The sequence below is a fragment of the Mirounga angustirostris genome, unplaced genomic scaffold (assembly GCF_029215605.1).
Source record: "Mirounga angustirostris isolate CCGP_5_RB_7025 unplaced genomic scaffold, mMirAng1.0.hap1 SCAF_1, whole genome shotgun sequence".
NCBI lineage: Eukaryota > Metazoa > Chordata > Mammalia > Carnivora > Phocidae > Mirounga > Mirounga angustirostris.
The window spans coordinates 65,881,225-65,898,571 of record NW_026991709.1 but is presented as its reverse complement, the minus strand read 5'-3'; the positions used below and the strand labels follow the sequence as shown (position 1 = coordinate 65,898,571).

At 36.2% G+C, this 17,347-nt stretch overlaps 1 protein-coding gene across 6 annotated transcripts in view; it reads left to right on the top strand.

The window, feature by feature from the left end:
* The window catches only part of GOLGB1 (golgin B1), a 99,015-nt gene that overhangs the window by 48,785 nt on the left and 32,883 nt on the right, over positions 1-17,347 (top strand). For all 6 annotated transcript variants that reach the window (XR_010413437.1, XM_045902970.3, XM_064597019.1 and 3 more), the window contains 3 exons: positions 5,916-6,030; positions 8,877-8,950; positions 11,810-16,992. Coding sequence is in view for 5 of the 6 variants with exons in the window: in XM_045902970.3 (XP_045758926.1) it covers positions 5,916-6,030; positions 8,877-8,950; positions 11,810-16,992 (5,372 nt within the window). In the remaining variant the exon portion in view is untranslated. The remainder of the gene's footprint in view (positions 1-5,915; positions 6,031-8,876; positions 8,951-11,809; positions 16,993-17,347) is intronic.

Below are 17,347 nucleotides of genomic sequence, written 5' to 3'. Positions count from 1 at the left end.
TATTCTTGTTGCTTTTCTGCTTGTTCTCTCAATTATTGACTGGAGTATTAAGATCTCAGATTAAAGTTGTGGATTTATCTATTTCTCCTTGTTCTATCAGGTTTTACATCATGTATTTTCAAGCTGTGTTACTATGGGCTTAAACATTTAGAATTTTTAGGTCTTAATTAAGTGACCCATTTATCATTATGAAATGACCTTCTTTATCCCTGGTGACATTTGTGACATTCTTTGCTTTGAAATGTCCTTTTGTTTGATATTAATATAGCTACTGGACTTTTTTTTTTTTAAAGATTTTATTTGTTTAATTGAGAGCGAGAGCGAGAGTGAGAGCGAGAGAGCGCACAAGCAGGGCAAGGGGCAAAGGGAGAAGCTGACTGAGCCAACCAGGCACCTGGCTTTTCTTTATACTGGTGTCAAAAGATATATCTTTTTTTCATTCTGTTACTTTTAACCTATTTGTATCTTTGTATTTAAAGTGCATTGCTTGTATGCAGCACAGAATTTGAGCCTCCTTCTTACCCAGTATGTCAGTCTCTGCCTTGTAAACTGGAGTGTTCAGACCCATTTACATGAATGTTACTGATATAATTTCAAAAGTCTCTCCCCTTGCTATTTGTTTTCTATTTTACCAATTGTTTTCTTATCTTTTTTTTTTTTTTACTTTCTCTTCCTTTAAAAAACTAGGTTGAGTACTTTTTATGGTTTTGTTTTTCTCTTCTTACAGGTTATTAGCTATAATTCTTTGTTTCGTTATTCTAGTGGCCACATTATGGATTACAGTCTCTATCTTTATCATAGTTTACCTTCACATAGTATTATGCTGCTTCCTGTATAGAATAAGAACTTTATACTCACATACTTGCATTTCTTCACTTCTGGAATTTATGTTATTATTGTTTTACTCACATATATATTATAAACAAAAAATGCAAAAATATAACATATATAAACAAATTGTTATGTAAATGCTTATTTATTCAATTATTTTTTAAAGACAGTTGAATAATGAAATATTTAACTATCACTGCAGTTACCATTTCTGGTACTTTTTATTCTTTAGGGTAGATCAGGGATTGGCGGTCTGTTTCTGAAAAGGGTCAAATAGTGAATATTTTAGGCTTGTGAGCCATATAGTCTTTTTTGCAGCTCTTCAACTGCCATTATAAAGCAAGTGCAGACATAGAACAAAGGCAAACAAATGGTTGTGACTGGCTTCCAGTAAAACTTTATTTCCAAAAATAGGTAGAAGGCCTCAAAGTTGGTGAACTCTGGTGTAGTTTCGTATTCCCATCTGGTATTGTTTTCTCTCCGCCTGAAGGACTTCCTTTAACTTGCGTGTGTGTGTGTGTGCATGATTGTGCAGGTCTGCTGGTGATTTCTTAAAGCTCTTATATGTCTGAAGACATCTTTATCTCTCCATTGTTGTTGAAAGATATTTTTGCTAACTACAGAATTCTACATTGATAGTTTTTTTTTCTTTCTGTGCTTCAAGGCTGTTACCCTTCAGTCGTTTTTCTTGCATTTTTTTTTGACAAGAAATTTGCTATTATCCTTGCCTTTTTTTTTTTTTTTCCTGGCTGCTTTTAGGGTTTTATAGCTGGTTTTGAATACTTGGATTAGGCTGTACCTTAGTGTAGTTTTCTTCATGTTTCTTGTGCTTGGAGTTCATGGAGCCTTTTGAATCTTTGTGTTTATAGTTTTCATCAGTTTGGAAAATTTTCCACCATTAACTAGTCAAATAATGTTTTCTGATTCGCTCCCCTCCTTTGGGGAATCCATTCACATCTATATTGGATTACTTGAAGTTTTTCTAGAACCCACTGATGCTCTTTTAATGGTTTTGGATTTTTTTTCTTTTATTTTAGTTCATGTCTTCAAGTTCACTAATCTTTTCTTCCTTAATGTCCAATTTGTTGTTAATCCCATCTCATGTTTTATTTATCTGAAACATAATTTTCTTTTCTAGAAGTTTGCTTGGGCTTTTAAAATATATATTCTATGGTTTTATTTGATCTTTTTGCATATACAGAATGCAGTTAAAACTTTTTTAATGCCTTTATTTATTTATTTATTTATTTAAACTAGGCTCCATGGAGCCCAGTGCGGGGCTTGAATTCGCAACCCTCAGATCAAGATATTCTATGGTTTTATTTGATCTTTTTGCATATACAGAATGCAGTTAAAACTTTTTTAATGCCTTTATTTATTTATTTATTTATTTATTTATTTATTTATTTATTTATTTATTTAAACTAGGCTCCATGGAGCCCAGTGCGGGGCTTGAATTCGCAACCCTCAGATCAAGACCAGAGCTGACATCAAGAGTCAGATGCTTAACTGACTGAGTCACCCAGGCGCCCCAGCCTTATCTTTTTTTTAATTGAAATATGGTTGACACACAGTGTTACATTAGTTTCAAGTGTACAACATAGTGATTCAACAGTTCTGTACATTATGCAATGCTATTATAGTACCATGGACTATATTCCCTATGCTGTGCCTTTCATCCCTGTAACTTATTCATTCCATAACTGGGAAGCCAGTACCTCCCACTCCCCTTCACCCATTTTGTACCCCCCACGCCTCTGGCAACTATCATTTTGTTCTCTGTATTTATGGGTCTGTTTCTGCTTTTTGTTTGTTTTTTAAATGCCACCTAGAAGTGAAATCATATGGTATTTATCTTTCCTTGTCTGTAAAGTCCTTATCTTTTACTTCTAACATCTATGTCAATCCTGGGTCAGTTTCAGTTGCTTATTCTCTTCATTGTGGCTTATATTTTCCTGCTTCTGTGCATTCCTAATAATATTTGATTGGTTGCCAGACACTATGGATACTGGGTATATTTGTATTCACATAACTATTTTAATGAGATGCAGTTAAGTTACTTGAAAAAATTTGATCCTTTTGGGTCTTGCTTCTTTGATTTATTAGGCAGGTCTCCATCAGTACTCAGTCATTCCTTGCTACTGAGGCAAGACCTCACTGAATATTCTACTTGATACCTTGTGAAGTCTAAGTTTTCCACATTTAGCTGTGGGAGCAAGCACTCCTCCAGGCTCTGTGCAAGCACCAAGTATTGTTTTCTAATCTCTTCAGATAGTTTTGGATAGTTCTGATAGCATTGGGATGATTTCCTCACATTCATGTCCTGCTCTGTACCCCACCAAATACTTGTTGTGGACCCTCTGCAGATCTCCAGGGTTTTTTCTGTATGCAGCTTTCTCCTGTCTGGTGCTCTGTTCTGAACTTCACTTACCTTGATTTCCCTCCTCAACTCAAGGATTCCACTAGGCTCTGCTTAGGTTTTCCCTTCTTGGGTCACAGCCTGGAAATTGGCTTAATGCATTAAGCTTGGTCAGGTGTAGGCTCACCTCATTCTTTCCCACCTCTTAGGGTTCACTCTCCTTAGTTGCCTGATCCCTAGTATTTTGAAAATTATTGTTTCATTATTTTATCTTTTTTTTTTTGTGGTTGTTTCAGCTGGGAGGATAAGTCTGTTCCATTTTACTCTATGTTTGGCAGAAACAAAAGTCCTCTATTGGATTTTTAGCTATATCTTTTTACAAAAATACTTTTAAGTGGTTGCTCTAGGAAGTATGATATACATCTTTAACTTTTTAGTCTTCTTAGAGTAATTACTTTACAACTTCACCTAAAATGTAGAGACCTTGTCATCATAAATCCTTTCCCTATTCTTTATGTTGTAGGTGCTGTATGTATTATATTAATGAAAGTTAGAAGTCCCATAACACAGTTTTAACATTTATATTTTAAACAGTCATATGTATTTGAAAGAAATTAAAAGGAAAATGTTGACTTTTATACTTACCCATATGTTTACTATTTGTGATGCACTTTCCTATCTGATATCAGATTTCCATCTGATACCATTTTCCTTTGGCCTCTAGAATGTCCTGTGGTATCTTTGTAGTGCAGGTCTATTGGTAAAAAAATTCTCTTAGTTTTCTCTTATCTAAAAATGTCTTTATTTTGCTTTTATTCCTGAATGATATTTTGTACAGGATATATAATTCTGGATGGACAGAATTCAGGACTTTCAAGATTCTGTGTTATTATTTCCTGGCCTACATTTTTCTCCCAACAATTGGTGAAATTATTCAAATTATTGTTCCCCTCCATGTAAAGTATTGTTTTTTTTCTTGGATGATTTTAAGACCTTTCTCCTTATCTTTGTGAATACTTAGTTGTGGTTTTCTTTGTAATTTTCTCACCTAGATTTTGTTGAATTTCTTATATGTATAAACTTATGTTTGGGAAAATTTTTGTTATTATTTCTTCAAATAATTTTTTTCTCTCCATTATGTCCTTGTTCTCCTGTGGTACTCCAATTACAAATATATTGAACCTTTTATTTTCTCACAAGTTCCTGAGGCTCTGTTCACTTTTTCTTTTTTTTTTAAATTTCAGATTGGATAATTTCTGTTGATCTCTCTTCAGGTTCACCAAGACTTTCTTCTTTCACCTAGATTTTACTATTAAGCCTACCCATTGAGTATTTCATTTCAGGCATCCTATTTTTTAGTTCTAGAATTTCTGGGTAGTTCATTATTTTGCAGTTTCTTTGTACTACTAAGATTTCCTATCTTTTCTTTCCTGTCTTATGAGCATATTTTCCTTTATGTCCTGAGCATACTTATAATAGCTTCTTTAAAATTCTTTTTTTCTACTTCTAAAATCTGCATCATTTTGTGCTTGGTGTTTGTTGATTATGTTTTCTCTTGAGAATAGGTGACATTTCCTTGTTTCTTTGTGTGATGAGTGATTTTGCATTGTAACCTGAATATTGTGAATGTTTTGCTCATAAGATTCTCTTCTTTCTAAAACTCTGAAGAGTTTTGGTTACTTTTTAAAAGCCAGTAATTTGGATTCAAACCACAAACTGGCCTGTGATAGGCAGCATTCAAAACTCAGTTATTTTTGCCTTAGCTCTTCTGTTTTGAGTCAGCCCTGCAAATGCATAGTTCATTCTTCAGCCAGAGATTGGGCTAAGTTTATACGTAGAATTTAGGGCTCCCTCTTGCTGAATTTTTTCTCCTTTTTTTGATTTTGCCTCTCATAGTCTGGCAGCTGTGGTTCTCCCAAAGTCTGTCTTCTCATTTTCCAAGTTCTCATTCTGTGGCTTTTCTGTCAGTGTTTTACTTGCTCTGTGTAATGCAAACTGGGAACTTCCCTCAGGATAAAAGTCATAGAATCCTTAAACTCATCTCTTGCCATTTCTTTAAACATCAAATGAAGATTTAGGACTGAGTGAGCTATACAGACCTTCAGGGCTCAAAAATTTTGCACTTTTATGAAGAATTGTATAAATTAATCCCCTTGGAGAAGAAAAACATATAAAATGACATACAGTTAAGGATGTGTCATAATTAGATGTATGCCTCACTAGGAAAACCAAACCAATATGGATGCATAAATGAAGCACAAGATAATTTTTATTATCCTTGAAAAAAAACAAAAACAGTTATGGCTCTTCTTCCTTTTTTAAAGGTTACATGTTAACTTTTGTTCCTGTCCTTCTATGGGAATCTCTGTTCATGTTTAGTCTCCTATCCAAGAGTGACCTTATTATCAAGTGGCATTAATCAAACTTTGTAATATTACTTATGGACCTGAAAATCTTTTTTCTTATGCAATAGACTTGAGATTTCTGTCTTTGTAATCCAGCGTCCATTTTTAAATTTGAAAGTCAATGAACTAGAAGTGTGTGTGAAAGATTTTTTATCTAATGATAAAAAGCCTTACTTTAAAGATGCAGATAAGTAGATGCCATTTTTAAAGTATTTTCATGCTAGAGAACTTGTAGAAGACAAAAATGCCAGAGCCTCTCTGGGTATTAGTGTCAAAGTTTTCACTGAGAATCATTAATTTGTTGTCTTTCTACAATTTAGGCAGTCACTGAGGAGAATATTGCCTTTTTGCAGAAGCAAGTGGTAGAACTAGAGAATGAAAAGAGAGCTTTGCTCCTTAGTTCTATAGAACTGGAAGAGCTGAAAGCTGAGAATGGTATGTATAAATGAAAACCATAATTCTCTCTTTTTAACCTACATGTGCCTCTACTTTTATCACTTACATATATAACATGTAGATTTTCTGATTCTATGACAGTAAAGATCTTAGCACAGCTGGTAGTTATTAAAGATAGGATTAATACACAATAAACAATTAAAGCACCATACCAGTGTTTATGTAAGTATAACATTTTGCATTATGGGCTATAAATGCTGCAGGATATCTGTATTATATTTATTTTGGAGTGGTCAAGGAATCTTCTCAGGAGCATGGCTTGAATAGGACCTTAATAAGATGATGAATTTTTAAATAGGCAAAATGAAGAAAGAAAGGACATTCCTAGTAATAAATTTGGGGGATGAGGTAACACAGATCAGTATAAATAAAAGTCCAAAAGTAGAAAACATTTTTGGGTTTTGCTCATGCTGTATACTGCTTAGAACCCTATCCCTTTAGCCAGCCTAATTCTTACTCATCTTTCAGGCCTCAACTAGGGTATTATCTTTTTCAGGAAGTTGACCCTGATCCCTGTCAGTTGGGTTAAATTTTTGTGCCTCTATAACATTCTTACATTCCTTTAACATTGTATTAAAATCATCTGTTTATGTTTATATTTTATTCTATAAGATCTTCAGAGATAAAGTATAAGCCTTTCAAGTGTAGGAACAATTTTTCTTTTTCATCTTTGCTTTACTTTTTACCAAGAACTAGTATAGTCCCTGGCAAATAGTGGCTGCCAAATAAAGTTTTGTTGGATTGAACTAAAGTTAGCATTTTATTCTGGTAGACTGTATGAATAGTTAGTAAAAGTAAATACTTCCTTCCATTTATCATTTACTTCACAAGAACCTTGATGGTTTTAGTAGCATGTAGTTAATAGTGCATTAGTGATCTATTTTATCCTTGATAAACTGGACTACTGTGCTTTATCTTCTAAGAGTGAGAATGAATTTGTACCATTTCTTAAACTCTAAAGACAGTATTTCCACCTTAACCATTTTTCAGTTCTCCTTAGCTCTAAATACTGGGGATTATATATCTTTATTAGCCCGTTCCCACCATTGCTGATACATAAAGAACACCACAAATTCAGCTCATTATTCAACCCACTTGAAGCACTTCTTTGAGACCTTATCCATGATGCTTACTTTGCAGTTTTGCAAACAATACCTATCACTGTCATGTAGCTCGTGACAGTTTAGAGCTGTTACACGAGTTCCATTCTCTGCTTTATCCTGCAGGGATCACTGGCCTTAAGATTTTCTGTATTAGTTTTTGTGTTTGGTCTCAGGTTACTTTTGCTTCATGTATCATATTCTATTCAACTCACCTTTTGTACTTCCATTTCTACCCCTGGTACCTCTTCCTCAAATAATCTTGTGAGGTATCTGAACACATTATATACTGTTTTGAATTTATTGTTTCATGAATTGTCATTCATTCATTTAGCAGATTTCTATGGTACCTATTCTATGTGCCAGGCAGTAATCTAGTTGCTGCAGATACTGCCCTGAGGATATTAGAGGGGAAGATAGGCCATAAACAGGTATATAAATAAGAACATTTCAGAGAGTGATAAGTATTATGATAAAAATTAAAAGAAAGTGCAGGTATGCCTGGGGGGAAGAGGAAAGCAGCATTAGAGTGGTCAGGGTAGGCCTCTCTGTTAACTTAAAACCTGAATGATGAAAAGGGGACGGCCATGCAAACAGGCTGAGCAAAGAGCATTCCAAACAGAGCAAAAAGATAAACTTGGTATGTTTGCAGACAGAAGTAAGACCAGTATTTTGGGGAGTAGAGTGAACAAAAAAAGGGCAGTGCCCAAGAGGAGGTTGTAGAGTAAGTGGGGTCAACTCATATGAGAGCCCATGTAGGTCACATTAAGACATCTAGATGTAGTGTACAAAATATGCTTTTTTTCCCTTTACTATATCTGTCTTAGCTTCTCAGAAAGAGTATAAACTTCTTGGGGGCATATTAATAATCAGTATTTTTATCCTTGAAGGTACTACTACCCTTTTTATATATGTGCATTAAAATAGAACATGGGGTAGAACTTGGAAGACTGGATTATGATCCCAGCTCTCTCTGAACTACCTGTAGGTCATGTCATTCTTTGTTTCCTTAGATGGTCATTGAGGAGAATGCATAGCTCTGTTCTAGTACAAAAATTTGCTGTCTTTATGAACATATGTGAAAGAACATTGAAGACATTTAAGTGCTATATTAACATAAAATGTATAAATATATTTTTAAGATTTATTTACTTCAGAGAGGTAGAGAGCATGTGTGAGCAGGGGGAGGGGCAGAAGAAGAGGGAGAGAGAATCCTCAAGGAGACTCCCTACTGAGCACAGAGCCCAATGCAGGGCTCAATCCCAGGACCCTGAGATCATGACCTGAGCTGAAATCGAGAGTTGGCCGCTTAACCGATGGAGCCACCTAGGCACTCCTAATATAAGATGTGTATTATGAACACAGTAAGGTTATGGATAAACCAAGGCAAATTTATTGCCCTAGGAGTCCCAAATAATGCCACAGAAATAGCTGCTACTTGTTACATGCTCTGGCGTCCTTCTTCTTTAAAGCCCTCCACTATTTATATACTTCACTCAGATTATTATCATCATCTACCACCATTCTTTTTTTCTTTCACCATTCTTTTAGCTCATCTTCTTGTGCCACTTCTTTTTAATAGTATAAATCTTTTATCTTCCCAAAACTATTTTATTTCTTTCCTCTTGATTATTTCATGCATCTCCAGTAGCCTCACAATCATACCTCTGTTTTCTCAAACACTCTACATAGATCATCTAAGGATATTTATTTTGTGACTTTCAGAAAAACTATCTTCTCAGATTACTCTCTTGGAGGCTCAGAATAGAAGTGGAGAGGCAGATAGAGAAGTCAGTGAGGTAAGTGATAATGTTCGTAAAAGTAACCAGAATGTGAACTAGATCAAGAGGAGTTAGCTTCAAACCTAAACATTTCTGCAGTTTTCTAATGTTGACTGAGCATTACATTACCTAGAAAGTGAGATCTATTGAAGAAAGTCATAATGGTTATTATTTCCCATTTAGTCTCATTCATTTCTGAATATTTGGAGTTTTTAAATTTGTCCTGAGCCAAAATGCAAGTACAGTAGCTGTTTATTTGGGATTTGATAATCCATTTCTCATACTGGGTTACTATTTATCTCAAATTCTTTTCCCATCTCAGAAAAGTTTCTCAATGAGATTAGATAAAATCTCTAGTTCCCCTCCACTAAATTGGCCTAGGTTCATTTCAGATTATATTAAAAAGGGAATTTTTGAAGATTGGTGCTTTTTATAACCTGAAAATTACTATAAGAAATGTGTGGTTCTTTAATATTTTGTTGATTTAAGATTATTGTTGGCTGTATTGTGCTTAACTGGCTTTATTCTTCCAATCAAGAAGTCCATGATAGAGTCATAAATGGACTTGAGGAATAATGTAACTTTAGTATCTGCTAAAAAAAAAAAAGTATCTGCTTATTATATTAGAGCTCTTCAAAGAAACAAAATAGGGAGTGTGTATATATGTAGAGAGAGATTTATTTTAAGGGAATTGGTTCATGCAAATGTGGAAGCTGGCAAATCCAAAATCTACAGGTTAGGTAGGCCAGCAGGCTGGAGACCCAGGGAAGAGTTATAGTCTGAAGGCAGCCTGCGGGCAGAATTCCCTCTGTTTGGAGGTGGTCAGTCTTTTTTTTTTTTTTTCTTGGTTAATGCCTTCAGCTGATTGGATGAGGCCCACTTATTTTATGGAGGGTAATCTACTCAAAGTGTACTGATTTAAATGTTAATCTCACCTAAAAAAATACCTTTACAGAAGCATCTGGAATAATATTTGACCAAGTATCTGGGTACATGCCCTAGCCAACTTGACAATAAAATTAACCACTACACTTATATTCAGTATCTTTCGATGGGACTACTGATGCTCTGTTCACAAAATTGGCAAAAGGAAACTAAATTTTTGGAAGTTGTAGCATTGTATGGATAAGAGTCAAAGAGTAAAAATGAATCTTGGGCAAGCAGGTGCTTAATGTTTTAAGATGCTTAACAGTAGTGTCTAGTGAAAACAAAATAATTTAGATCAAAAAAGAGGAACAGATAAGAAAGATGGTAATCTCTAAAGAAAAAGAAAAACACTACCAGAAGGGAGAACAAATGAACAGAGAACAATGGAAAAGAAAGGGGAAAAACACACACACAGAAATTGCAAAAGGAAGGGTACCTAAGATAATCCTTTGGGATAAGAGAAAGTGAGTAGAAAAGGTTCATAGAATGTGTAAGCTCAACTGAAAGGGGAAGACTAGTATTAACAGAAAAAGTAATGAGAGTGGCTAGAAAAAGCAAAGTTCTCTGGTTCTCGTTCTCTCATTGTGGATAACATTGATTTTTCACTTTAGCCAAAAAGTTGAATTCTGTAGATACCATAGGGAGCAACAGAAGATGTGACCAAGGGAAGGAGGAGAGTGAGTGAAGTGGCATGACAAAAAGAGGAAATAAGTATACTTAAGGTGAGAGAGAGAACAAAAAAGGAGTTATATTGAAGTCTTCTGGCAGAAGTGATACCTTGACTATATCAGGTCTTTAATGTGTATAGGGATGGATAAAATAGGAATGTGACATGAAGAAATTGTAAAGGAACTTTTTCTATGTGCTTAAATACTGTGTTCAGTTTTAGTCCCCAGAAATTTGAGTATGAATAATGCAGAGAGCAAAGAATTTTAAGTGATTAAAAATAATGCTCATGAAAAATAACCTTTCTTAAAATAAATAATTTTAAAATGATGAATATTTTTTTCTTGTTCAGTGGCTGAGAATGTTATCAACATAATAGCAAATACTGAATACTTGCTGTGTGCCAGCTTTTGCTAGTAAATGGCAGAGCGAAGGTGTGAATTTAGGCAGTTGGGCTGCAGAGCTTGTACTCTTGACCACCACATTATTTGACAGTCGTATGGGTTTTTCTTTCTTTCTTTTTTTTCTCCTATCAAATTGGAATTTTTTCTAGGGAAAAAAAAATGGTGCTGTTGGCAAAGGTAGTGATTTTCTTGTGTACACTGTCCCCAGACTCATTTAGTAAAATTCTAATGAAATTTATCAGGAGACTCACTGATTTTGTTTCCCAGGAAGACAGTTATAGAAATAATGTATATGGGTTGAGCAGTCTAACAGAGTTACCTTTGTAATAATAGTATTTTGTCAAGCAAGTCTGTAATTTCATACCCAAGCCTCAGCAGAACTCCTTTTTGATTATGTGATCATGGTAATTTATCTTAACCTACTTGTTTGATAATCTACTTACCTGGTAATGGCTATCTTATCTAATAGTTCCCATTTCAATGGATAGTTTAGGAAAAAGAATTATAACTTCCTTTTTTGGTATGGGATGAAACAAAATTTAATGCATCCCACCTCCCTTTTTATTTTTAAGTGGTTTTTAAGAGAACACTTAGGAATTTTAATCCAAAGAAAACAGTTTCCCAAGTAAGGGATATCCAGAAAAGGAGTTCCAGGTTACCATAGGTCTTATGAATGTGGCTTGACCTATATGATTGACAGGGTACCCTCAGAGGTCCAATTTGGGAAATAAAAACTGACTTAAAAAGTATTTAGCAGTTTTATGATAGGATGTTTTGACTAGTAAGTTGCAGGTTTTGAAAAATGCATGAAATATGAGTTTTTAGTAGGCTCTTTCTTATAAGACACCTGATTGAGGCTTTTCCTTTTTTTTTTAAATAGATCAGCATGGTTGATATTACAAGGCTCAATAGGAGCAGCTCTTCTGCCGAGGAGAGTGGACAAGATGTCCTAGACAACACATTTTTTCAGAAACATAAAGAACTGTCAGTTTTATTGTTGGAAATGAAAGAAGCTCAAGAAGAGATTGCATTTCTTAAGTTGCAGCTCCAGGGAAAAAAGGCTGAGGGGGACCCTGAGGTCCCTGACCAGAAAGAAATGAAGCAGACAGAGAGTGAAGGAATACCTACAGTTAGCACGAAAATACTGCCTGAAGATACAGGGCAACATTTTCCCTCCATGTCACATAAAGAGAGCAGTCTTCCAACAGTTGAAAAAGAAGAGCAGATGAGTACTAAACTTCAGAATAGAACATCTGAGGAAATATCTTTAAATGACACAGGGATGGAATTAAAATCAGTCAAGCAGGATGATATTGATAAACCCCCTTCTGCTGTACCAGGAATTTGTCAGTGTCACCAGGATGAATTGGAAAGGCTAAAAATGCAAATTTCGGAGCTTGAAATAAGCTTTCGTAAAGCAGAAGAAATCTATGAGGAAAATTTAGATGAGAAAGCTAAGGAAATCAGCAGCCTAACCCAGTTGATTGAAGAGTTTAGGAAAAATGCTGAAAACACCAACAGCGCATTCACCGCTTTGTCTGAAGAAAGAGACCAGCTTCTTTCTCAAGTGCAGGAACTTAGTGTGGTAACAGAACTGAGGGCTCAGGTACAACAACTGGAAGTGAACCTTGCAGAAGAAGAAAGGCAAAGAAGACTTGATTATGAAAGTCAAACGACTCATCACAACTTGCTTTCTGAACAGATCCACAGTCTTAGTATAGAAGCCAAATCTAAAGATGTGAAAATTGAAGTTTTACAGAATGAACTGGATGATATACAGCTTCAGTTTTCTGAGCAGAGTACACTGATAAAAAGCCTGCAAAGCCAGCTGCAGAAGAAGGAAAATGAAGTGCTTGAAGAGGCAGAACGTGTGAGGGATATCTCAAATAAAATGGAAGAACTTTCCCAGACTCTTTCACAGAAGGAACTTGAAATAGCAAAAATGGATCAACTCTTATTAGAGAAAAAAAGAGATGTGGAAACCCTCCAACAAACCATCCTGGAGAAGGATCAGCAAGTGACAGAAATCAGCTTTAGTATGACTGAGAAAATGGTCCAGCTTAATGAAGAGAAGTTTTCTCTTGGGATTGAAATTAAAACTCTTAAAGAACAGCTGAACTTACTATCCAGAGCTGAAGAGGCAAAAAAAGAGCAGGTGGAAGAAGATAAAGAAGTTGTTTCTGGCCTTAAACAGAATTATGATGAGCTGAGCCCAGCAGGGCTCCTAAGTAAAGAAGAGCTTAAGCGTGAATTAGACCTTGTGAAGAAAGAAAGTGAACAGAGAAAGAGAAAGCTCCAGGCAGCTCTTATTAACAGAAAGGAGCTTCTACAGAAAGTCAGTAGATTAGAAGAGGAATTGGCCAAAGTGAAAGATGAGTCTATGAAAGAGATCCCGCTCAATGAGTGTGAGAAGAGGGAAATGGAGGAAGATAAAGAAAGCAAAGAAGACTCAGAAAAATATATGACTGCTAAGTGTCAAGAATTAGAAATTACTTTAAAACAGACAATAGCTGAGAAAGAGGTGGAATTAGAGCATATAAGGAAGGATTTAGAAGAAAAGGTAGCAGCTGAAGAACAGTTACAGGCTGTGATCAAACAGATGAATCAGAACTTGCAAGAGAAGACAAACCAAATAGATTTGCTGCAAGCAGAAATCACTGAAAACCAAGCAGTTATCCAAAAATTAACCCCAGGTAACAAGGATGTAGGTGATGGAGACTCAGCAACGCCTGTAAAAGAAACAGTGGTGATCAGTCCACCTAGTGCAGGTAGTGGAGAACACTGGAAACCAGAACTGGAAGAAAAGATATTGGACCTAGAAAAAGAAAAGGAGCAACTTCAAAAGAAGCTACAGGAAGTGTTAACCTCTCGAAAGGCGATTCTACAGAAGGCACAGGAGAAAGAAAGAAATCTTAGGGAGGAGCTAAAGCACCAGAAGGATGACTATAATCGCTTACAAGAACAGTTTGATGAGCAGAGCAAGGAAAATGAGAACATCGGAGACCAGCTAAGACAACTCCAGATTCAGGTAAAGGAGTCTATAGACAGAAAACTCCTGGGCATTGACCAGCAGGATCTAGGCTCTCCCACTCCAAGTTCAAAAGAGCCTTTATTCAAAACCACAGAGCAGCAACCTGCTCAACTTGTTTCAGAGTCTGACTTCCCTTATCCTGGAGATGCAGATGCTCTGCAGGGCAGTACTTCTGTTGCCCAGATTAAGACCCAGCTGAAAGAGATAGAGGCCGAGAAAGAGGAGTTGGAATTGAAGGTTAGTTCTGCAACAAGTGAGCTTACTAAAAAATCAGAAGAGGTATTTCAGTTACAAGAGCAGATAAATAAACAAGGTTTGGAAATTCAAAGTCTGAGGACAGCATCCCATGAAGCTGAAGCCCATGCAGAAAGCCTGAGGCAGAAATTGGAAAGCAGTCAGCTAGAAATTGCCAGATTAGAACATCTAAGAGAATTGCAGCCTGAACTAGATGAACTGCAAAAACTCATAGGCAAAAAGGAAGAAGAAGTTAGATACCTTTCTGGACAGCTTAATAAGAAAGAAGAGGCCCTTATGAGAGTACAAACAGAGATAATGGAACAAGAGGATTTAATCAAGGCTCTGCATACACAGCTGGAAATGCAAGCCAAAGAACATGATGAGAAGATAAAGCAGTTACAGGTGGAACTTTGTGAAATGAAGCAAAAACCAGAAGAGACTGGAGAAGAAAGTAAAGCAAAGCAACAAATACAGAGGAAACTGCAAGCTGCCCTTATTTCCCGAAAAGAAGCACTAAAAGAAAACAAAGGTCTCCAAGAGGAGTTGTCTTTGGCCAGAGATACCATTGAACATCTCACTAAGTCTCTGGCAGATGTGGAAAGCCAAGTTTCTACTCAAAATAAAGAAAAAGATATATTCTTAGGAAAGTTAGCTCTTCTTCAGGAAGAAAGAGACAAGCTCATTACAGAAATGGACAGATCTTTAATGGAAAATCAAAGTCTCAATGGCTCTTGTGAAAGTCTGAAATTAGCTCTGGAGAATCTTACTGAAGACAAGGAAAATTTAGTGAAGGAAATTGAATCTTTGAAATGTTCTAAGATTGCAGAAAGCACCGAGTGGCAAGAGAAACACAAAGAGTTACAAAAAGAGTATGAAATACTTCTGCAATCCTACGAGAATGTCAGTAATGAGGCAGAAAGGATTCAGCATGTCGTGGAAACTGTGAGGCAGGAGAAACAAGAATTGTATGGCAAGTTAAGAAGCACAGAAGCAAACAAGAAAGAGGCAGAAAAGCAATTGCAGGAAGCTGAACAGGAAATGGAGGAAATGAAAGAAAAGATGAGAAAGTTTGCCAAATCTAAACAGCAGAAAATCCTAGAACTGGAAGAAGAGAATGACCAGCTTAGAGCAGAGGTACACTCTGGAGGAGGTACATCTAATGATATGGAAGCACTTCTTTCTTCCAATTCCAGCTTGAAAGAGGAACTAGAAAGGGTCAAAACAGAATATAAAACCCTTTCTAAAGAGTTTGAGGCTTTAATGACTGAGAAGGACTCTTTAAGTGAAGAGGTTCAAGATTTAAAGCATCAGGTAGAAAGTAATGTGTCCAAACAAGCTAGCCTAGAGGCTTCTGAGAAACATGATAACCAAAGGGATATCTTTGAAGGGGCAATGCAGTCTGTCCCAGGTGAGTCTAATGAGCAGGATTCTCGGGACATGAGCACAAGGCCCAAAGATTCGGAATCCATTCTGTTAGAGAACAGTGCCAAGAAGCCTGATGAAGGTGAGAATGTCAAATCACATGATGAAATTAGTAACTACCTTCAGCAGATTAATCAACTCAAAGAAAGAATTGCTGAGTTAGAGGAAGAGAAGCAGAAAGAAAGGGAATTCAGCCAGACTTTAGAAAATGAGAGAAGTGCTTTACTGAGTCAAATATCAGCAAAGGATGGTGAACTAAAAATGCTTCAGGAAGAAATAACCAAAATAAACCTATCAAATCAGCAAATACAAGAAGAACTTGCCAGAGTTACCAAGCTAAAGGAGACAGCAGAAGAAGAGAAAGATGATTTGGAAGAGAGGCTTATGAATCAATTAGCAGAACTTAATGGAAGCATTGGAAATTACTATCAGGATGTTACAGATGCCCAAATAAAAAATGAGCTACTAGAATCTGAAATGCAGAACCTTAAAAAGTGTGTGAGTGAATTGGAAGAAGAAAAGCAGCAGTTAGTTAAGGAGAAAACTAAGGTGGAGTCAGAAATACGAAAGGAATATTTGGAGAAAATACAAGGTGCTCAGAAGGGACCTGGCAATAAAAGCCATGCAGAGGAACTCCAGGAACTCTTAAAAGAAAAACAGCAAGAAATAAAGCAGCTGCAGAAGGACTGCATCAGGTACCAAGAGAAAATTAGTGCTCTGGAGAGAACTGTTAAGGCCCTAGAATTTGTTCAGACTGAGTCTCAAAAAGATTTGGAAATAACCAAAGAAAATCTGGCTCAAGCCACTGAACACCGCAAGAAGGCAGAAGCAGAATTGGCTAGCTTCAAAGTACTGCTAGATGACACTCAGAGTGAAGCAGCAAGGGTCCTAGCAGACAATCTCAAGTTGAAAAAGGATCTTCAGTCAAACAAAGAATCAGTTAAAAGCCAAATGAAACAAAAGGATGAAGATCTGGAGCGAAGACTGGAGCAAGTAGAAGAGAAACACCTGAAAGAGAAGAAGAACATGCAAGAGAAACTGGATGCTTTGCATAGAGAAAAAGTCCACTTGGAAGAGACATTTGGAGAGATTCAGATTACCTTGAACAAGAAAGACAAGGAATTTAAGCAACTTCAGGGAAACTTGGACAGTACTGTGGCCCAGCTTGCAGCTTTCACGAAGAGCATGTCTTCCCTCCAGGATGATCGAGACAGGGTGATAGATGAAGCCAAGAAATGGGAGAGGAAATTCAGTGATGCTATTCAAACCAAAGAAGAAGAAATTAGACTCAAGGAGGAGAACTGCAGTGTTCTAAAGGATCAACTTAGGCAGATGTCCATCCACATGGAAGAATTGAAGATCAGTATTTCCAGGTAAATGGGTAACTTTTTTGCTCTTCTAAAAGTAACTGAAGGCAAAGAAAGCCTCTAAACTATTTTTATTCCCTTTAATATTATGGGCCTAATTTTGGCTTAAATTTCCCTAGAAACTACATTCTCTCTCACTTCTGACTCTTTCTTTTTTTGTTGATGACTTTTGGCTAGTATTAGGTGAAAAATCCATGTCTGCTTCTCTTCCCTTCTCTCTGTTGAGAGATTGCTTTGATTTCTCCCTTTCTTTTCATTTTCATTTCCACTACCTTTGTCTGGATTTTTACTGTGGTACTCCCAAATGATTGCTTTAGCCTCATAAATGATCTCCTCTTTTCTCTTCCCCGTATTCCAGATC